A 23,906-nucleotide genomic window follows, 5' to 3' on the forward strand; every position below is an offset into this window, starting at 1 on the left:
AACGGTGTTCCCCACCTAAAGTTTTTTTTAAAGACTTCTTCGAGTGCAAGAAGGGCGAAACTGCGCAGGCGCGTGAAGTCAGGACCGCGCGGAGTGTTTAAAAAGGCAGGTTGCTACTAACGGCTCTCTTTTGGATCGGGACTACAGAGCGTCGTGGGAGCTGAATTCTGAAGGAAGGCAGGTTTAAAAAAAAACGTCTTCGAGTGCAAGAAGGGTGAGACTGCGCAGGCGTGTGATGTCAACAGGACCGCGCGGAGAGTTTAAAAAGGAGACCACCCTGTACAGTGGGCAGCTGTCGAAGCGGGCAGCGGAGTGAGTGGGAGCAGAGTGTAGGGCTTTGGCTTCAACGGGCTTCGGAGGTAAACGGGAAGAGGCGAGAGCGAAGCACCAACTCTTTTTTTCTCCCCCCACCCCCCGGCCTGTTTGGCGAGGTAAGTGGGTGAGTAGACGTAATTTTCCTGTTTCATTCCTGTAGAATTAGATAGCATGCCTGCAGGGTTAGTGCTTTGTTCGGGGTGTCTGATGTGGGAATCCTGGGAGACCTCCAGCCTCCCTGATGGCCACATCTGCGCCAGGTGCACCGAGATGCAGCTCCTCAGAGACCGTGTTAGGGATCTGGAGCTGCAGCTTGATGACCTACTGCTTATCAGGCAAAGTGAAGAGGTGCTAGACAGGAGCTACAGGGAGGTAGTCATCCCTAGGCTACAGGAGTCAGAAAACTGGGTCAATGTCAAGAGAGGGAAGGGAAATGCCCGAATACTGGAGAGCACGCCTGTGGCTGTCCCCCTTAGCAACAAATATATTGTTCTGGATGCTGTTGAGGAGGATGACCTGACAGGGGACGCCTACGGTGACTGGGTCTCTGGCACTGAGCCTAGCGCTGTTGTGCAGGAGAGAAGGAGGGAGAAGAGAAATGCGATGGTCGTGGGTGATTTCATACTCAGAGGAACGGACAGGAGATTCTGTGAGCCTGATAGAGATACCCGCATGGTGTGTTGCCTCCCAGGTGCCAGGATACGGGATGTCTCAGATCGGGTCCTGAATATTCTAAAGGGGGAGGGTGAGCAGCCAGTTGTCTTGGTACATGTTGGTACCAATGACATAGATAGGACAAAGGAGGAGGTACTGAAGAGAGATTTCCAGGAGTTAGGAAGGAAACTGAAAAGCAGGACCTCCAGGGTAGTAATCTCGGGATTGCTACCTGTGCATGTGCTAGCGAGGGCAAGAATAGTCGGATCAGGCAGATGAATGCGTGGCTGAGAGACTGGTGTAGGGGGCAGGGCTTCAGATTCTTGGATACTTGGGATGTCTTCTGGGGGAAGTATGACTTGTTCAAAAAGGACAGGTTACACCTGAACCCGAAGGGGACCAATATCCTGGCGGGAAAGTTTAATAGAGCTGTCAGGGAGGGTTTAAACTAATTTGGCAGGGGAATGGGAACCGGAATGACAGAGCGGAGGAAGGAGAAAACAGAAATAAATCTAAGATAGTGAGCAGTAAAGATGTCAGGATAGACAGGCAGGTGATGAGGCAAATTTGTAGCCATTGGGATGAGTTGCAATGCAATAAAGTTGCAGTGAAATCAAAGCGAAAAGTATCAAATACTGGTCTTAAGGTGCTGTACTTAAATGCACACAGCATAAGGAACAAGGTGGATGATCTTGTTGTACAGCTACAGATTGGCAAGTATGATATTGTGGCCATCACTGGGACCTAGCTAAAGGATGCATGTCTCTGGGAGCTGAACGTCCAAGGATACATGGTGTATCGGAAGGATAGGAAGGTAGGCAGAGGGGGAGGCGTGGTTTTATTAGTAAGAAATGATATTAAATCATTAGAGAGAGGTGATATAGGATCGGAAGGTGCAGAGTCTTTATGGGTTGAGCTAAGAAATCGCAGGGGTAAAAGGACCCTGATGGCAGTTATTTATAGGCCTCCAAACAGCTGCAGGGATGTGGACTACAAATTACAACTGGAAGTAGAAAAGGCTTGTCAGAAGGGCAGTGTTATGATAATTGTGGGGGATTTTAACATGCGAGTGGATTGGGAACATCAGGTCGGCACTGCATCTCAAGAGAGAGAATTTGTAAACTGTCTGCGAGATGGCTTTTTAAAACAGCTTGTTGTTGAACCCACTAGGGGATCGGCTGTACTGGATTGGGTATTGTGTAATGAACCGGGGGTGATTAGAGAGATTGAGGTGAAGGAACCGTTAGGGGGCACTGATCATAACATCATTGAGTTCACTGTGAAATTTGAAAAAGAGAAGCCGAAATCTGATGTGTCGGTATTTCAGTGGAGTAAAGGAAATTACAGTGGCATGAGAGAGGAACTGGCCAAAGTTGACTGGAAAGGGACACTGGCGGGAAAGACAGCAGAGCAGCAGTGGCTGGAGTTTATGCGAGAAATGAGGAAGGTGCAAAACAGGTATATTCCAATAAACAAGACATTTTCGAGTGGAAAAAGGATGCAACCGTGGCTGACAAGGGAAGTCAAAGCCAAAGTTAAAGCAAAGGAGAGGGCATACAAGGAAGAAAAAATTAGTGGGAAGACAGAGCATTTGAAAGTTTTTAAAACCTTCCAAAAGGAAACCAAGAAGGTCATTAAGAGGGAAAAAGATTAACTATGAAAGGAAGCTAGCAAATAATATCAAAGAGGATACTAAAAGCTTTTTCAAGTATATAAAGAGTAAAAGACAGTTGAGAGTAGATATAGGGCAGATAGAAAATGATGCTGGAGAAATTTTAATGGGAGAAAAGGAGATGGCAGAGGAACAGAACGAATATTTTGCATCAGTCTTCACTGAGGAAGACATCAGCAGTATACTGGACACTCAAGGGTGGCAGGGAAGAGAAGTGTGCGCAGTCACAATTATGACAGAGAAAGTACTCAGGATGCTGAATTGTCTAAAAGTAGATAAATCTCCTGGACCAGATGGAATTCACCCGTGTGTTCTGAAGGAAGTAGCTGTGGAGATTGTGGAGGCATTGGCGATGATCTTTCAAAAGTCGATAGATTCTGGCATGGTTCTGGAGGACTGGAAGATTGCAAATGTCACTCCGCTATTTAAGAAGGGGGCAAGGAAGCAAAAAGGAAATTATAGACCTGTTACCTTGATATCGGTGGTTGGGAAGTTGTTGGAGTCGATTGTCAAGGATGAGGTTACAGAGTACCTGGAGGCATATGACAAGATAGGCAGAACTCAGCATGGATTAATTAAAGGAAAATCCTGCCGGACAAACCTATTGCAATTTTTTGAGGAAATTACCAGTAGGCTAGACAAGGGACGTACAGTGGATGTTTTATATTTGGATTTTCAGAAGGCGTTTGACACCGTGCCACACATGAGGCTACTTAACAAGAAAAGAACCCATGGAATTACGAGAATGTTGCATACGTGGATAGAGCGTTGGCTGATTGGCGGGAAACGGAGAGTGGGAATAAAGGGATCCTATTCTGTTTGGCTGCCGGTTACCAGTGGTGTTCCACAGGGGTCCGTGTTGGGGCCGCTTCTTTTTACATTGTACATCAACGATTTGGATTATGGAATAGATGGCTTTGTGGCTAAGTGTGCTGACGATAAGAAGATAGGTGGAGGGGCCGGTAGTGCTGAGGAAACGGGGAGTCTGCAGAGAGACTTAGATAGATTGGGAGAATAGGCAGAGAAGTGGCAAATGAAGTATAATGTTGGAAAGTGTATGGTTATGCACTATGGCAGGAAAAGTAAACGGGCAGACTATTATTTAAATTGGAAATGAATTCAAAGTTCTGAGATGCAACGGGACTTGGGAGTCCTCGTACAGGATACCCTTAAAGTTAACCTCCAGCTTGAGTCAGTAGTGAAGAAGGCGAATGCAATGTCGGCATTCATTTCTAGAGGAATAGAGTATAGTAGCAGGGATGTGATGTTGAGGCTCTATAAGGTGCTGGTGAGACCTCACTTGGAGTACTGTGGGCAGTTTTGGTCTCCTTATTTAATAAAGAATGTACTGACGTTGGAGATGGTACAGAGAAGATTCACTAGAATGATTCCGGGAAAGAGAGGATTAACATATGAGGAACGTTGGTCCGCTCTTGGACTGTATTCCTTGGAGTTTAGAAGAATGAGGGGAGACCTCATAGAAACATTTTGAATGTTGAAAGGCATGGACAGAGTGGATGTGGCAAAGTTGTTTCCCATGATGGGGGAGTCTAGTACGAGAGGGCATGATTTAAGGATTGAAGGGCGCCCATTCAGAACAGAAATGCGAAGAATTTTTTTTTAGTCAGAGGGTGATGAATCTATGGAATGTGTTGCCACGGGCAGCAGTGGAGGCCAAGTCACTGGGTTTATTTAAGGCAGAGATTGATAGGTATCTGAGTAGCCAGGACATCAAAGGTTATGGTGAGAAGGCAGGGGAGTGGGACTAAATGGGAGAATGGATCAGCTCATGATAAAATGGCGGAGCAAACTCGATGGGCCGAATGGCCGACTTCTTCTCCTTTGTCTTAAGGTCTTATGGTCTAAATCGTCCTATCAGTATTAACAACAACACACACCCCTTCACCATTATTTCTGCAAAGTAGATTTTTCTTCGTGCATTCGGGGAAACTGCGACTGTTTCTGCATAATATCCTTTTGAAAAACAGTATGAATAAAGAACGACTACAGTTTTTTTCATTCTGTGGAGCATATAATCATTAATTTAGCTGTTGTGATATTGGCACTTTTTGGTCCAACATAAAAGTGTTTTTTTTTTTGTTTGTTTTCCCCTGTACCTCTCTGTTCTGGAAATGAAGACGAAAGCGTTGTGAAAGTTCAGATATTTCCTATGCTATCTCCCTTTGTAATCATATATATATGTAGGTGTGTATGTGTGTATGAGTTATGAACAAACTTCCTGCATAATCACTCACAGTTGAAATGCGCGTGCATGTAAGGAGAGCTGTATAACTCATCTCCTTCTGCCTTAGGTCACGAGCTTATCAAACACCTATAGAACCATAGAACACTACAGCACAGAAAACAGGCCATTTGGCCCTTATAGTCTGTGCCGAAACATTATTCCGCTAGTCCCATTGACCTGCATCCAGTCCATAACCCTCCCGACCTCACCCATCCATGTACCTGTCCAATTTATTCTTAAACTTAAGAGTGAGCCCATATTTGCCGCGTCAGATGGTAGCTCGTTCCACACTCCCATCACTCTCTGAGTGAAGAAGTTCCCTCTAATGATCCCCCTTCCCCTTCCTTGTTGTCCACAGGCCTCCAATCCTAGTGTCATCAGCAAACTTGCTGATCCAATTTACCACATTATTATCTATATCATTGACATATTTTTATTTCATTGATAATATAAGCATCCGTTAGACTCGTGAGGCCATGGATTTGGGTCCAGGGCCCAGGCCTGGGCAAGGTTGTATGGAAGACCGGCAGTATTCTGCAAGTATCCCTTATCAGCCGCACCGATGTTGTCCAAGGGAAGGGCATTAGGGCCCATGTAGCTTGGCATCGGTGTTGTCGCAAAGCAATGTGTGGTTAAGAGCCTTGCCCAAGGGCACAACACGCTGCCTCAGCCAAGGCTCTTACTAGCGACCTTCAGATCACAAGACGAACGCCTTAACCATTTGGCCACGCGCCAACACAACCATATAGACAACAAACAACAATGGTCCCAGCACAGATCCTTGAGGCACTAGTCACAGGCCTCCAGTCTGAGAAGCAATCTTCCAGTACCACTCTCTGTCTTCTCACACACAGCCAATTTCGAATCCAGTTTACAACCTTTCCATGGGTACCTGGTGTCTGAACCTTCAGAACTAACTTCCCATGTGGGACCTTGTCAAAGGCCTTATTAGAGTCAATGTAGACAACATCCACAGCCTCCTCTTCGTCTACTTTTTTGGTATGCACAGCCCTACCTTTGTCTGCTTCCTTGGCACTACCCCTCGTACTTCTGTAGAATATGCCCCTGAGTAGACAATGGATTTTGCAGAGATTGAGAAAGTTTAAAAGAAACAAGTTTTTTTTTTTTTTACCTGCTCTGCTTACGATTTTGCAGCTAAGCAGAGTTCCAATGACACCACCTGACACCTCAAGCATAGGCCGCATCAAAGGGGGTGACGAATCGGGGGGGTGGGGTGGTCGGTATAAGTTCTCTCAACGTTACTTGCTCCATCACATTGAAGGATTCTTCAACTTCCAAACTAAATTTATTATCACTGCACATTTACATCACTATAAACAGCCTGGAGGTTCATTTTCTTCTGATAGAATAAATCTATATAATAACCGTAATAGAACCAGTGAGTGTGCAAACGACAACAAACTGTGCAAAACAACCAAAATAAAATAATTATATGAAATGAATATGCAATAAATCTGTGGTTGAGAACGATACAGAGGGCTCTCCGAGTTACAGGTGCTGGTGGATGGGAGTAGGCAGATTCATGGTTTGCCGTGGACTGTATGGATCAAAGGGCCTGTTTTTGTGCTATGACTATGATAGTGAGATATGTGGTAGAAGTGATTGTGTCTACAATCCTCTGCAATCTCTGTCGATCCTGTGCTTTGGAGCCTGTATACTAGACGGTGTTGAAACCAGTCGGAATGCTTTCCACATTGTATCTGTCGACATTTTCCAGTCTTCAGTGGCATACCAGATCTCTTTAATCTCCTAACCAGAGTGTGGTGAATCCGTGGAATTCCTTGTCACAGGCAGCTATGGAAGACCATGTTATTAGGTGTGTCTAAGGCTGAGGTTCGTATATTCTTGCCAGAGCATCAACGCTTACGTGGAGAAAGCGTTCGAAACCCCTACGCCTGTACATACTATGAAGAAGAACGAGGGGAGATCGCACTGAAACCTATCGAATATTGAAAGGCCGAAATAGACTGGAGATGGAGAGGATATTTCCTTTAATGAGGAAGTTTAGGACCAGAGGGCACAATTTGGAATATAGGGGCGTCTTTTTTTAACAGAGATGAGGAGCAATTTCCTGAGCTGGAGGGTAATGTTTCTGTGAAATAATTTGCTCCTCGTCTACGTTTTTTTTTTTGTGGCGTTCACGGATCGGGTCAGGACTATTATTTTTTTTTTCTCTCTCTCGTGGCTGTATCATACTGACATCATTATATGGTTGATATCTTGTTCTCTGCGATGCGCGCTTTCTGCTGTGTGACTGTTGGCACTACGTTTTTCACCTTGACCCCACGGTAACGATGTCGCATTTGTCTGTATTCATTGCTATTCATGGATGACTGACAATTAAATCTGACTTTATTCAGATGAACACCTTGACAGCCCTGTCTCGGCTTTGTGAGGCCAAGCCAGCATAGAATCAGTCTACGGAGACTCTTGGCATAAATCATTCATTATTCCTCACCCTCCATGCATACGGTTAACTTTCTGAATTCCTTCAGCACTTTGTTAGATTGCCCCTGTTTAAATATATAACATGCACTGGGATTCCATTTAACCCTACTTTATTGCCCTGATAGCCCTCCGGTTCCTTGTGCAAGCCACCTTTTATTTATATCCTTCAGAGTCCTGTCACATTTCACAGAAGAACATGAAACACCTTTGGCCCTCAGGCCGACCATTCATTAATGAAGCAACACATCAGCAAATGCAAGTTATCTACAATGATCCCTTTCCTCATGGGGAGAACAGTAATTCGACCATTTCTTGTGCTATATTCCTGTGCTGTTCCTATTTGTTTTTCCAGTACTCAAGGCCGGTTTATAGGATTGATGAACCCATTAGATGGTATTTCTGTCTCTTCCACTTAGCGCCCGTGTAAGTCTCTTTCAATGGGCTTTTTGGCGACATTTGCACCATCAGGACAAAAGTTTAATTATACAGATCGCAGTGAACATACCTGTGTCCATTCTGACTCTGACTGACGATTCTTGATCCTCCTCTTCTTGTTTACAATTTTGTCCCGGTGCAGGAACCTCCCCCTGCTGGTGATTCTCTGAATTACACACAACAAGCAGACAGTCAGTCAGACAGAGTATGATTACTTTGCAAAGTATGATGGTATGTCCATCCCCTGTATCAGAACAGCAGTTGGCTTAGGGACCAAGCTTTCCCCGTTGCCATTAATTCCCACATCATGTCTGTGTGTCTGTCCAGTGATATCTAGCGCATCCCAATGATAGTCACAGAGACAATACCGGATGGAATCTGACACTTTGGCCCAACGAGACCATGCTGACGATGACGCCCACCACGATGGTCCCAATTTCCTGTGATGGGCCAATATCCCGCCACACCCTACCCCTCCATGCACTCGTGCAAACTGCTTCTGCCTCTTCCTGCGGCATCTCACTGCACATAATCAGCCACCCCTATGTGACGAATGTTGCTGTTTATGTTTCTTTTAAATCTTTCCATCTCATCCTAAATCTATTTCCCCAGTTTTGGTCTCCATCTACGAAAAGGAAACCTGCGAAGAGTTCTGTCACCAAACGAGGTTCGTTATTTTGTACTAGATACAGTATGGAACATCGTCTAGATGGGCCATCTACACAGTATGTCAGAAATCCTTACCCGACACCCAGCATATATTGCCAGTTTTCACATTTATGAATCAGGAGATGAGAACGAATATCAGAAACAATGACGACGACTATGTGATATTTGTAGCTTTCCAAAACCTGCCGACTGATCTGCTCCTCATTATTCCAGTGGGTTTTTTTTTTTTGGTTGAGTGTGGGGGGGCGGGGATATAGATTACATCGAGAGTGATTACTCTTTCACGTTTCTGACTTTTATCCACACTAGACGACCCCCCCCCCGATATCATTCATTTCTGCAGCTGCGGATTACCAATTCCACTTGTCCTCCTCAGAGGTAATTCGGTTGGTACAGTCAATGCTCACAACATCCTCCCCACCCCGTTATCAATCTGTTGCATATAGCCCTGAAGCCACTATCTCGCAATGAGGGGCAGTGACCAGCGATAAATATGTGCAACACTCCCTGCAGTTCTGGCAACACACATTAAAGTTGCTGGTGAACGCAGCAGGCCAGGCAGCATCTCTAGGAAGAGGTGCAGTCGACGTTTCAGGCCAAGACCCTTCGTCAGGACTGACTGAAGGAAGAGTGAGTAAGAGATTTGAAAGTGGGAGGGGGAGGGGGAGATCCAAAATGATAAGAGAAGACAGTAGGGGGAGGGATGGAGCCAAGAACTGGATAGGTGATTGGCAAAGGGGATATGAGAGGATCATGGTACAGGAGGTCCGGGAAGAAAGACAAGGCGGGGGGAACCCAAAGGATGGGCAAGGGGTACAGTCAGAGTGACAGAGGGAGAAAAAGGAGAGTGAGAGAAAGAATGTGTGTATAAAAATAAATAACAGATGGGGTACGAGGGGGAGGTGGAGCATTAGCGGAAGTTAGAGAAGTCGATGTTCATGCCATCAGGTTGGAGGCTACCCAGACGGAATATAAGGTGTTGTTCCTCCAACCTGAGTGTGGCTTCATCTTTACAGTAGAGGAGGCCGTGGATAGACATGTCAGAATGGGAATGCAGTTCTGGCAGGCTGTTGCACTGGCAAAGGAGGAAGTGACTCACACAAAAATAACCGAAACAGGAAATAACAGACTTAACTGTAAAAGCCTCCAGTTTCATAACAATGATTAACACTGTAACTAGTTTGCAATGTTGAAGTTAAAATTGTAATTTTTTTTTTTTTTTACCATCTCTCGTGCTGTGTTCAATAAAGCCGAGTAAGCAAAACACAATTCAAGAATTAAATCAGTTGGGCAAAATACGTCACAAGTAAGATAAAGTTTAGAAGAAAGGTGGCTGATATATATCATGGACATAGTGGGTACAGACTGGACAGAGGTTGAACAACATGGTTGATACATATCATTGAGGGGTGGGTACAGTCTGGACAGAGGATGAACAAGACGTGCAGGGAACGAGACGATGAAACGAGGTTGGCGAAGAGAATGAAGGACATTCACTGAAAACCCTCCGGAAGAAGGGATACTGATACTGAATTAATAGTACATACAATCGTATAAAATATCCTAAATAACAAGGCTAGAGCAAACGATATGTCATTTGTCCCTCACCAAATTTTATGAAGGGACCGTAGAGAGTATCCCACTAGGATACATCAGCCTTGGTAAGGCAACTGTTCTGCCACGACTGCAGAGAACTGTGGTCACAGCTGAACATATCACAGAAACAAGCCTCCTCTTTGGATCCGCTACCGGTGCCGGATGATGGACGGAAAGTTCCCCAAGTACAACGAATGTGCGTCGTCCCGGCATCACCGCCTCATCCCGTTCTTAGGGCCAGAGCACCAGAAGCTGAGTGGCGGCTCGTCTCAGGCGCTTCAGTTGAAGATCCCACAACGCCAGATCGCCTCAGGCAGTTTCTGTCCAGGAAGTGGGACGAGGACACCAGTTCGAACACGTTAAAAGGTCTCTCTGCCCAGCACCAAATCACAGCCGTCGGGACCGGCCTCTATACTCACCTACGGGAATAGATGTCTTTTCTCCACAGACACTAATCCGTTCCCAGAGTCCCGACGCTGTCCGCTTCAATACACAACGGAAAGAAAACCACCGGCCATTTCGGAACTAGGCATGCGCAATGTGACTGTCACCTCACACATCGGGGTGGGACCTCGGAAACAGATGCTGCAGATTGGCGCTTATCGGGATCATGTGACCGGTGTTGGGTCTCTGAAGGCAATATCCGAAACAAGTTTAATATCACGGGCATATGTAATGGAATGTGTTGTCTTTACAGCAGTAGTACAATGCAAGATATTATAATAGAGCAAAAAAAAACACAACTGAATATTCCGTAAGTATATATATATATTAAGTATTTAAATTAAATACGTCGGCTAAAAAAAACAAATAAAATTCTTTAAACTAATGCAATAATCTAATTATTTGGGAATAATAGACAACCTGCGTTGCTGCCTTAGAAGTTCTGGAGAGACGCTTAACTGGTGTACTCAATTTTGAGAAGACCAGATAAATCAAAAGATTAATTCTCGCATAAATAGCGTAATTTCGACAGAAACATTGGCTGCACCTCAGCAGACCGCAACAGTGGAATGGAGTCCAGAAACAATTGTCTATCAACAATGAGATCTGGTTCTCAGTGCCTTGTCTGAACGGATGAAAGATGAAACTTCACATACACATTAAACAACCACGCAGATGCTACAGATCTGCAGGAAAATTGGAGCGGGTGACGGAATTACGTGATCGGTGGAGGGTATCACTATCGCCCTGGTCCTCACAACTCATAACCGGCCTGGCGCACCTGTTGCATTTTTTCCAATCATGTCATATTTTCAGTATCTAGATTTTTAAAACTTTCGCCCGTCCCTTCCCATTTTCTCTCCCCTGGGTCACAGAATCACGGATTCGATCTCCATCCTGGCCGAACGCACAATTCACACACAAACTGCAAATGTGCCGGTATATTTCAAACCACTTATATGAATGTACTGTGAAAACCCACGGGGATATGGCTGGGATTAGACGACATGAGGTGTAAGGAAAGAATGAATCACTTAGGATTTCTTCCCCTTGGAATTTAGAGGATTTGGAGGAGATTTGATTGAGGTACAAAATTCTGAGGCGCATAGATGGGGTAACTGAAGCAGCCTTTTTTTCCACTGCGGCTCCCTGGGACAACAGGCGGAGGTCATGGGTTAACAGTGAAATGTGAAACGTTTTTGAGGTAATATGAGGGGAAGCCTTTTCTCTCAAGAGGTAGCGAGAGTGTGGAACCGGTTCCCAGTGCAACATGAAGAGAAGTTTGCATAGGCACATAAACGTTAAGGACATTGAGGGTTAGTATTCTGGTGCGGATCAATGGGAGTAGGCAGTTTAAATAATCTGGCACGGACTACATGATCCAAATAGCCTGTTACTGTGCTATAGTTGGCTATGACTCCACTAAAGCCCAAGTTATTGCTAACGTCCTTTTCACTCTGATACACAATAATTCTTCCAATAAAAACGCCATACCTTTGAGCTATCTCACTGCCCACCGCACCTCAGTCCGGCACCATATAAGCACACTCGGCGTTTCTGTTTCTGCTGCAGAAATGGGTGTTCTCACATTTCTCTCGCTGGACTTCAGCTAACCTGTTGTTTTCATTCTCTCGTTTAGCCTCCGTGACCCCGAAACCACTCGACATGGGATACAGAACACAGAATAGCACAGGAACATCTCCTTCGGCCTATAATTTTGTGCCGAACCGAACAAATGGCAACTAAACTGAACAGTCCTGACGAACGGTCTCGGCCCAAAACCTCGACTGTGCTTCTTCCTATCGATGCTGCCTGGCCTGCTGGGTTCCACCAGCATTTTGTGTGTGTTGCGAACTAAACGCACCCGTTTTGCCGACACAATGTCCATATCCTTACATTTTCCAAATATTCATGTCCCGATCTAAACGTCTCTTAGAAGTCCCTATTGTATCTGCCTCTGCCACCACCGCAGCCAGCACAGTCCACCACTCTCCATGTGAAAAAAAAAACACTTGCCCCACATCTACATTAAAATTTGTCCCTCTGACCTTAAATACATCACCTCCTATTAGGCGTTTCAACCTTGGAAAAAGATGTCTGTCTCCTCTACCCATATCTCTCATAATGTTACAAACCTGTCAAGTCTTACTCTAAGTGCGCAGCTCCAGAAAAATCAGCCTAAGTTTGTACACCTGCCATCTAAACCACGTCAAATGCTGGTAAACCTCTCCGAAGCCTCAACACCATTCCAAAAATAAGGCGACTGGATGAATACTCCAGGTGTGGTCTAAGTAGTGTTTTATAAAGCTGCAACATAACTTCCTGAGTTTTGAACGCAATGTCTCGTCTAATATGGTAAGCATGCCGTTTTCCTTCCTAACCACCCTATCAATCTGTGTAGTCACTTCTAGTGAACATTGAACTTGGATACCAAGATCCCTCTGCTCATCAACACTGTTAAGGGTCTTGGATTTACCAATGTACTGTCTCTTCATATTTGACCTACCAAGGTGCCAAGATGATCATTACCTAATGTTTGCATTTTCTGTGTTTTTTTTTTCGCAGAATCGGGAATTATTGCCTGAAAGAAGTTATCAATGCCAGTTATTTCTCGAATGTTTCAGGATTCACAATAAGGATGAAAACGTCGACAGATTATAGAATAATGTTCCGTTTGGCAAACAGGACACAGAAGGGACTGGTGGAATGCTGCATATGGACGTGTGGAATATGCACTTTAAAGGTAGCATTAATGTGCAGAAAAAAATTCTAATTCCGGAGAAAATTCAGAAGTAAAAGTTTCAACTGAACTTATGACTCTTAGCTCTGGATTTCTTCCAGTTCTAGCATCCTAATTGGATGGCCCACGATCCTCATTATCGCTTATCTTCAACACGAAACCAACAGGCTGACAACAATACAGGTTGCCCTTACAGAACTGCTAAATGAAACACATAGAGCATAACAGTGAAGATGTGAACTAGCATTAGACGCTACCCTCCCCCCACATATATTCATGGAATTCTCTTACTAAAAGACTCACACATAATGCTGGAGGAACTCGGCATCTGTGGAAAGGTGAATAGTCGACTTATCAGGCGGAGACTCTTCATCAGGACTGGAGACCAAAGATGAGACAGATTTGGAAGTTGGCGGAAGGAGAAGAAGAACCACTGAAAGGGGAATGGGGGCAGGGTTGCGGTAAAGAGCTAGATATGTGAGTGGTGAAAGTAATAAAGGGTGGAAAAGGGGAATCCAGAAGGAGAGGTCAGAAACCCATAGAAGAAAGAAAATGAGCAGGAGGACCACAGGTTGGTGAGGGGCAGGTGTGGAGATAAGGTTCGGGAGGGAAATGGTTAATGAGGGATGGTGAAGTGGGGGAGCATTCGAGAATTCGATGTTCATGCCATCAGGTTGGAGGCGACCCAAGCAGAATGTAAGGTGTTGCACCACCAAAATGAGTCAGTCTCAACCCGACAGTAGAGTAAGCCATGGACAGACATGTCTGCATGGGAATGGGATGTGGAATTTAAGGGGTGGCGGCTGGGAGGTCCCGCCTTTCCTGATGGACAGAGCGTTGGTGCTCGGTGAAGCAGTCTCGCAATTAAGGTCGGGTCTCACCGTTACACAGGAGTCCACACCGGGAGCTGCAGATACAAAAGATGACCACAGCAAACTCACGGTTGAAGTGCCCCCTCACCTGGAAGGACAGTTTTGAGGACATGCATGCCAGTGAGAGAGGATGTGTAGGGGTGGGTGTAGCACTTGTTCAGCTCGCAAGGATAAGAGCCAGGAATGAGATCAGTGGTGAGGGAAGAATGGAAAAGGGAGCCACGTAGGGAGCGGTCCCCGTGGAAAACGCAAACTGAGGGGAGGGGGGAGGGAAGGTGTGCTTGTTGGTGGGTTGCCATTGGTGGTGGCCGAATTTACGGAGAATTATGTTGTGCACGGGGAGTCTGTTGGGATGGCAGGTGAGGACAAGAGCTCGCTATCCTAGATGGCGGTAGGGTGGTGTGAGGGCCGACCTGCGCGAAATGGAAGAGTTACAGTTGAGGACAGCGTTCATGATGGAGGAAGAGAAGCCCATTTCATGAAAGAAGAAAGACATCGTCTTCGTTCTGAAATGAAAGTCTCATCCTGAGAGCATGAGCGGCGGAGATGACAGGAATTGAGAGAAGCGGATAGCATTTTTACAAGCAACAGGATGGGAGAAAGTATAGTCCAGGTAGCTGTGAGCGTTGATGGTTTTCTAATAGACAACAGTAGATAAACTATATCTTGGGATAGAAATAGAGAGATCCAGGCGGGTGGTGTCGGAAATAGTCCAGGTAAATTTGAGGGCAGGGTGGAAGTGGATGAAGTAAACGAGCTGCGCAGGCGTGCAGGAAGCAGCACCAATGCAGTCGTCGATATAGCGACGGAGAAGCTGGGAAATGACGTCAGTGTAGGATGGAACATGAACTCTTCCACAAGCCGACAAAAGGCGGGCATATCTGGCAACCATGCGAGTGCCCATGGCTACAAGGGATTTCCAACGGCGGAGGGGCTGGGGTGAATACTTTTTTACAGGTACTCTACTTGCGATCAGTTCAGCGAGAATTGCCAGTTCAATACATTTAGACGAAAATAATCTGAGTTGGGTCTGGATAACCAATATCATTACTGCACAGTCATATTTCGGATTATCTGTGGTAGTTTGGTTCTGCTGACTGACGTGTTTAAATTCGGATATTGTCGTTATCTTAGTGATGCGACAAGGTAAGGAGCGACGTTATTGTGAAAAATAAAATGATGGAACTACATAAACATCTTAACTCTCAAGGACTGGACAAAGTAGATGTGGAAAGGTTGTTTTCCTTAGTGGGTGAGTCCAGGACAAGAGGCCATAGTCTTAGAATTAGAGGGTATCCAGTTAAAACAGAGATGAAGAGATTTTTTTTTTTTTTAGCCAGAGGGTGGTGGATTTGTGGAATTCGTTGCCACATACAGCTGTGGAGGCTCGATCTTTGAGGGTGCTTAAGGAGGAGATCGACAGGTATCTCATTAGTCAGGGTATCAAGGGATATGGGGAAAAGGCCGGAAATTGGAACTAGATGGGTGAATAGTTTAGCTCATGGGGGAGCTGCGGAGCAGACTTGATGGGCCGAATGACCTACTTCTGCTCCTTTGTCTTGTGATCTTGTGATTCCAGCGATGGGACACCATATGCAGTGAATTTATCAGAATGTTTTTGGAAGACACATGCAATGTATCTGCTGATATAATACTTGAGGAAAGGTCAGCTGTGTAACGCCGTTGACCCATCGATCTGCACTGAAAGAAGTTACAATGTTATTGTTAGTTTCCCGGCGGTGCATATTGACTTCAGCTATTGCACACAAGGTGCAGATGTGCTGTCCACTAACTACAATGTGTTCATGATAACTTCCAACAGAAATGAATCTGAGATTCACGTGAGAAAATGTCACCACTTATGCAGCTATTCACGTGTTGGGAAAGCATTCGGTCACATCGGATCCCTCCAAATATAAACAGGGTACAATGTGATTTTTAATAAATAATACAGAGAGATTTTCTGACAACAGTTTAGGCTATTCCCGATGTTACTGCAAACAGAATAACAACCATCAAAGTTAATTGAAATCTATCCGCCTCTGTCCGTGTGGTCACTCGCTAGGGCCCTTGTTCATAAATGTCTCTCCTCCAAACTGTAAAATATCAAACTCAGAACAACCTTCAGGACAATTCTCTCCGCGGCATCGGTAATACCTTGCTCTGGCAGGGATTATAAAGGACATAACTGCTGACAATGGGTTTTGTCGATTCTAGCTGGATGGATTATCAGCATTTTATTTCTTGCAAGGGAGCGAACACTGGAAATGAAGTGTGTTACCACTCTGGCCTCCGTTGTGTTTGAATAGCCAGTGCCCGTGTGGAAATAATGTCTAGAGTGTGGTGACAGGAATAAGGGAGACTTGTGAGCAACGACGAGTAAACGACGTAGTCGCCAGAGAACGATTTTTGGAAAGCGGAGATCCGGAAGGGAAAGCCGTTCCTGATGGTAGAGTCGCTATGGAGATGGTGAAATTTATGGAAAATATGTTGAATACGGAGGCTTGTGACGTGCTACCTGAGGACGGAAAGACCCTGTTTCTTTTATTATTTTGAGTGCGATGGAGTGATGTTACCTGTCGGTGACGGCAACATCGATCATGATGGAAGGGAATCTCCATTTACTGTAAAATGTCTTGGCAGGAAATTCTGATCCACGGAAATTATAGAACGGAATATCACTTTTGCTAGTATCCGTGTGGCAGGAGGTATCGTCAGGATACCTATGAGAGTCAGTAGCATGGCTTTGCAAAATATGTCAGTCAATAATCTGTCTCTGGAATTGGAGACAGAGTGATCGAGAGACAAGTGAGGTGTCAGAATGGGACCAACCTGGTCTGAGGGCGGCGAGGGAGATTGTAGGCAGCGTAGATGAAATTGACGAGCTCAGCCTGGGTTCGGGAAGCAGCACCATTTGAGTCGTCAATGGACTGTCAGCACGAATTCAGTCGTCACTGTTGGGGATGAAATGGTTGTTTCGGGAACACAGACGCCCTCGCAAGAGTATGGCCTTGCAGCTGGACCAAAGCATCCAGGCGGCCAGAAGTACTACACGGTGGAACTATGGACAAAGTGCACTATGATTTGAAGGACTGAGATGGGAAGATAGTCCGGCGAATGAGGGAAGTGCATTGCGGCTGTATCAAGTACCCTTCCATGTTATTGAACCTTGGGGGACGTGAGTAGAAGAAGAATAGCCCCGGCCCAGAGGAACAGAAAATCGCTGCAATGTATGAAACGTTGGTTAGGTGCGGGGGGTGGGGGGGGGAGGAGGTTTGGGGGGAGGTGATGCTACGTCACGACTTCCTCACTACAATGAGAGCAAGCGGAGATTTTAACACATTCTTTAGCTGCTCTCTGAACTTGGTCTGCGTAACGGCGTAAAGTGCCGTGTTTGTACAACAGCTCAGAAGGTGTAGAATGATGTCCAGCTCTCGTAGCGATTCGGGCGGAAGCACAGACACGGTAAGATTAAGGGATTTTCTGCGTTTCTACATCTCCGTGTCTCTGGTACCCTGTCGGTTGCCGGGAACCCTTAGTCTCCTACGAGCTCTGCTTGAGAGTAAGACGTGTCTGGCGGTGAAGACATTCGTCACCAGAACCAGAACAAATGGGAGTACAGGCCTGAGGAAGTAATAAAATAGGTCAATTTGAGTTGTGAAATTGAAATCAAGTGAAATACAAATGAATGGATTGATTACTCATGTGTATACCTCTGAGAGCCGAAAATAACAGTACCTATTCTTTAAGCAGCTGATCGCACTCACTGTCCCCAAAACTACGGCCGCGGTTTTCCCGGTGCAATATTTTGTTTTCAGCTTCTGGCAACAAACGGCGATAAATCGATCAAAGGTGAAAGCGACGGTAAACCAGACCGAACAGTCGGTGACGGTGTAAAGCAGAGCAGCGTGGATATTACATCCCTTGGGCATTGATCGGATGAAAACGCTGATTGGGGTGTACATAAGTGGAATCTTGCTCAGTATCAGGTCCAGGATAAGAACCAGAAGATCCGCCACGGCCATGGCAACCAGGTAGCAAGTGACAACTCTGGAGAGGCTGCACTTTCCCCGAGACAGGATGAATACTGTCACCATGTTCACTGCGAACAAAATAAACAATCGGCGTAAACACACCAGGAAGCGTTCTCGTAAAGCGACCATGTAATGGGTACCAATGATAGAAATTATTCTACTTGACAGAATACTATAATCAATACAACTAAACCGTTTTGCAAAGTAGGGGAAACTCAGTGCAATCTGTTCTATCGAATATCAGCAACAAAGCAGAAAACGACGGACACAGATAAAGATGGCTGATGATTGGGAAATTCCGTACGTGTTGAAGGGAAAAGAGCTGAATGATGCACCTGCGGAATCTGTGGAATCTCAACTGTCGTGAAATAAGTGTCCTTCACACCTACCAGGTTTAGCTGAAGCGCAGATTCCCGTCCCTGATCGTTTCCCAGGGCGGCTGGACTAACAAATGGAGCAGCAGCCCAGAACCTTATCAATGTAGCTGTTCGTCGACATCACCTTCAAGTCATACCACGAGTCTCACCGCCTCCTTCTTGTACTTTCGCCGTTACAATCGAATGCCATTCGTTGAAGTGTCGATGATGCTTTGTTTTTTTCAGCAACAATGCAAGTGATTTGTTACCGACAAAATACATCATGATCACCGACAGGCTGCTGTGTGCTACGATTGTATACAATGTTATGAACCCCTGAGGTTCATATTTTCTGGTGGACTGTCACTAGTACTTATATACGCTTCTGTAATGTGCTCCATGATAATCACATATGTATTTCTTTATATTCTGTAACGTATAGTTAAGGAAGAATTTTGCTCTCTGATCAAAAATTTTCACGAAAGGAGGGAGGTGTTATGAAGCCCTAAGGTTCGTATTTTCTGTGGACTGTCACTTGAAAACGTCGCTAGAATGAGAATGACTTTTGGTCACTGTTTGAGCTGTTACAGAGAGAGAGAGAGGAAGAAGCCTGCCTTGAGATGGTGTTTATACTAGCTCTAAAGCATGTTTACACTTATACAAGGAGACTGCCTGCTTGTGAGTTCGGAGAGGGAGAGCACCGAGCAGCTCGTGGGTCGTCATGGGAACCGGGGGCGGCGTTATTTGATGGACCATCGATGTTATGGTTTCTCTGCAGCGTGCTTACTTTTTTATCAAGGACAGTTACAGACACAGAGAAACACATGCTCAGAGTTAAGTTGGATTCGATCAATGAAAGACACCAGTGAGTGAGGTCCTGGTTTAAACTTCCAGTAGCCCGAAAAGGGGTAAGTTGAGATCGATCCTGAGTATTGATAAATGACTCTCACAAGTTTTCTGCAACTGGAACGAGTTTTCAGGAAGAGAAGAGAGGAGAGGAAGGTTTGAAACAGATGAAACCTAGCGACAAAGAGGTCACTGCTTGGACTCTCTCCAAGTAACTCGTAAGGGTGAGTCTGAGTTCATTAGAACACGAACATGTGGTTGTCACGTAGTTAACCCACAGGAGTGGGTTCTATGGTCAGGGGAGTTCCTTTGTGAATACTGTACCACTTGTGTGGTCCCCTTGTTTGGGTGTGGTAGTTCACTGGAAGAAAGACACCCCCGTGGCAAACCACAGTTATTCCGTATGTCGTGGAACTGGATAAGTGGCTATCACGTTGTGTGTTTGGGGTAACCTTGTGGAATCTACCGGTGTCTTGAACTTTGCCTGGGTGGTGGTTCCCTTGAAGAGGGTCCCCTCAGTGATAGACTACTGTAGGTGATAATCCATATGTAGATTCTGTTGGAGTATACTGTGGCCACAAATTTAGGATGACCCGTAGCTGAATTCGAGTGCGGCACCACTTGTTTTGAAAGGATATTCGTTGAAGATCACTGTCGGTGATATTTCGTGTGTGAAGTGGAACTAATTTGGATATAAAACGTACAATTATCTTGTATTGCTGCCGTGGAATCTGTGGAATATCGACATAATTGCCATCTCTCTACATTTACCCTGGATTACAAATATCTCTCTCCAGCACTACTCAACACAATACCACGAGCTGAACTGAACCCTACTCTTCACCGTAAGAATGTATCCATTTACCCCCAGGCTTGAAGAAGAAGCTTGTTGTTTTTGTTGTTTTTTCCCCCTTTTTCCACACACACACACACACACACACACACACACACACATATATAAAATCACTGCTGACCTATTTAATATTTATGAATTTATATTATTGTATTGCGTAGTTACTAATAAATAACATTAGTTAATAGCAATATCAGACTCCAAAGTGTTTTCTGTTTCTGCTGGTTCTTTAACCCGTCACAGGGTACGTGACAGTAAGTTTACTCATCAGAAATTCGACCATTGCATGCGGAGCATTAACTAAGGCAGCCTGACCAAGCACGCGATTATAAGCCATTCAATCATTTCACTCCCATCACTGTCCTCTTGCCTTCTCTCCATAAACTTTGATGCCCCTCTTAATTACGTACCTATTAACCTCCGCTTAAAATACTCCCAATTATCTGGCCACATCAACCGTCTATGGCAATGCGTTCCACGGACACACTGCATCTGGCAATAGAAATTCCTCCACAGCATTGTTCTGAGGAGGAATTCATCTATTCGGAGTTTGTGTTCTCTGGCCCTAGACTCTCCTATTGTTGGACGCATCCTCTGCACGACGGCTCCATCTGAGACTTTCAATTACAGGTAAGTTTCCCTGGTCTCACAGCCTTATTCCACTTAACTCCTGCCAATACAGGCTCTGGGCTATCAAACACGCATCAAGCATTATATCTTTTATTTCCTGAATCAGTCTCCTGAACCTACTCTGGATCAACATAACCTCCAGCACAAATTTTCTTAGACACGGGTCCTCAGAACAGTAAATTACCGAAGTTCATAGAGTAAAGATTTGCTGAATCAACAGCCGGTGTGTGCGAGAGCAGCCTTAATTATAATTATGAGAGGTGCACGTGACAAGGAAACTATACAGTTCATTACGGTTTCATAAGTTATCTTCGGAAAGAGACTCACCGGGAAGAGCAATGATAGCGAGGACGGGGAAGAAAATCTCTTGAATGGTGACAAACACACTCATCATTCGAAAATCTACCGTTAGCGAATCATCACCTGCAAAGATATATGGAACCATGCAGAAGATACTTTTCGCATTTCCTGTTATATTCCAAGCTGTCCTTCCCAGATTCTGATCCATGACGGAACGAGCCGGTCTGTCCTTACTCTCCTCTCGGTGCCCCTCCGGATCTCTGTCCGTGACAGGAGAGGCTGCTCTCACTGAAACTGGGGGAACTGAGTGAAAGCGACTCTTATTAATAAGAGAGAGAACCCCCCCCCCGGTGACGTCAGCAGCATACCTTGAATTGACATAATTTATTTTCCACGAAATGACAGGAAGAGTTAAACTTAGTTTAACCAGTAGCTGAGGGAAGAGTGTGTAGAGAAGTGCTGCTGTTATTACATATATTAGAATTACAAAAAAAAACTCACAACATTTCGGTGGAATTAACTATTTAAAGCAAAACAACATATTCCTTAAATAAGAAAATAGAATGCATTTTCTTTAGAAATTCTGTGTAAAGAAAGAGGTAAATTAGTCAAAAATCACATATAGATTTCTCTTTGGCTGGCGTAAAATGGGGAACACAGAGCTGCATTAGCTTGGAATGTGGAACTTCTATGAAAGAGAAAAGGACTATCAGCATTCTCTGCAAGCGTGTTTCCGTGTTAGACAAGAGTCACAAGTAGACAACAAAGGCAGAGATGGGGAGGAAGGGAAGAATGAGTGAGAGAGAGATGGGGGAGGGATACAGAAACAGGAATAATGGAATTAACTGTCAGTAACTGGGTTCCCTCCAGCACAATGTGCATCATATCACTCACTGGTCGGTAAGTATTCTTTGTAAACGGTCCTTCTGTGGTCTTACAACTGGTTCATTAGTATTTCTCGTGTCATCCTGATATAGTAAACAGTCATAGCCATAGTCATAGTCATAGTCGTACTTTATTGATCCCGGGGGAAATTGGTTTTCGTTACAGTTGCAGCATAAATAATTAAATAGTAATAAAACCATAAGTAGTTAAATAGTAATATGTAAATTATGCCAGTAAATTATGAAATAAGTCCAGGACCAGCCTATTGGCTCAGGGTGTCTGACCCTCCAAGGGAGGAGTTGTAAAGTTTGATGGCCACAGGCTGCAATGACTTCCTATGACGCTCTGTGCTGCATCTCGGTGGAATGAGTTTCTGGCAGAATGTACTCCTGTACCCACCCAGTACATTATGTAGTGGATGTGAGACATTGTCCAAGATGGCATGCAACTTGGAGAGCATCCTCTTTTCAGATGCTGTCAAATATAGGTGGCAATAATATTCGTATGTGTTCAGTGCCTCACTTCCTTGCGAATTTCTGATGCTGTTGAAACAGAAGGGAAAAAGGAGAGAAATAATGTCCTTACAGCCCATACCCCGTACCCGTATACTATACAAGAGTCCACGCCGCAGTCATACAGACATTGTCACTGCATTGCAGCTGGTGCTGTTCCGCTGGGTTTAAAAAGTCGGTTATACTCAAAGCTGGCCTTCCCGGATTCTGATCCATGACAGAACAGGCTTTAATCCAGGGGCATCCGCATCTTTCTATGAAATGACTTTGTATTTATTGGCAAGCAACGATGCCGTTCTAACATTGTACAATTTAGCCTCCAGTTTTGATCACACAAAAACAGAGAAACACCAGTGCTCTAAATCGGTTATTAGGATAAGTTCATTATTCTGCTACTTGAGCAGTACCCCATTCATATATTATTTGAAAATCCTTGGAAACTGGTCTTGTATTCATTTTCCCGAAACTAGTAGCATAGCATATCCGTGAGCCTGCAAATGTCGAATGGAAACTCGTGAAACTTATCTCTTCTTGACTGTTATTAATCTTTGTTGTGGTTTGCGGTGAGCTTCTATTAAAGCTTAGAAATGTAGAAACAGCGTAGGGGCACTTTTATTGGCATTGCTCATCGCAGTACATTTGAAAGAAAGGTGTTTAAAGCTGTTAACCGTTTGTTTAAAAGTATATAGGTTAAATTAAAACATATTTCTTGTCACACAAAATATCAGAGAAGCACAATTGTTCTATAGACCATTGCACACTAAGCGTCGAACTAAATACATTGTTAGATTCTCCTGACGCCACCATTACGTCCAGCCACTGAATACAAGAGGCCGATGAATACGTAACTTCAGTTGCTTTACCAACTGAGCAGTGATCAGATTTAAATTTGAACCTGTAAGTCACAAATTTCTTCAGTGTAAGTACAACAGATTCCCTTAGCCTTATGAGTGTGTAACTCTGTGCGTTAAACAGTCGCTTTCTCCTCTCTGCTCGTAGTGTAACCCCGGCCTGATGTTATGATAAGAATAAAACACAGCGAGTGTTCTTCCGCAACAGCTTGTTTGTTTACTCATATTCTTCTGAAATTTAAAAAAAATCATATGATCTTGAAGTTTATATCCTGCAAGTAAAATCAGTGATGCCAATGCTGAGGTATTGACTGTGCACTTTTGCGTCTTGCTGAACAAACAGCCGTTATATTTTCTGGCATGTGAGCGGGCATTAGCAATTCAATATATAACAAATATTGTCACACTTTCCTTTCGTAACCTGTGACAATGGTATCGATGATATTTGGACATCAACTTTGGTGGTATTGTTCTGCTGAGCGACATGTTTAAAGACAAACTTTCGCATTGCCAGTGACAATAATCGTG

General features: G+C 44.6%; 1 protein-coding gene across 1 annotated transcript in view; it reads right to left on the minus strand.

Moving 5' to 3' along the window:
- Positions 1-21,221, minus strand: part of LOC140207902 (uncharacterized) — a 38,488-nt gene extending 17,267 nt beyond the window's left edge. Inside the window, exons 1-4 of the mRNA XM_072276446.1 lie at positions 21,158-21,221; positions 17,879-18,213; positions 10,475-10,580; positions 7,861-7,956 (exon numbers count right to left, since the gene is read on the minus strand). Of these exons, the coding sequence (XP_072132547.1) occupies positions 7,861-7,956; positions 10,475-10,580; positions 17,879-18,213; positions 21,158-21,221 (601 nt within the window). The remainder of the gene's footprint in view (positions 1-7,860; positions 7,957-10,474; positions 10,581-17,878; positions 18,214-21,157) is intronic.
- Between the last annotated feature and the right edge of the window lie 2,685 nt (positions 21,222-23,906).

This window comes from Mobula birostris, chromosome 13 (assembly GCF_030028105.1).
Source record: "Mobula birostris isolate sMobBir1 chromosome 13, sMobBir1.hap1, whole genome shotgun sequence".
NCBI lineage: Eukaryota > Metazoa > Chordata > Chondrichthyes > Myliobatiformes > Myliobatidae > Mobula > Mobula birostris.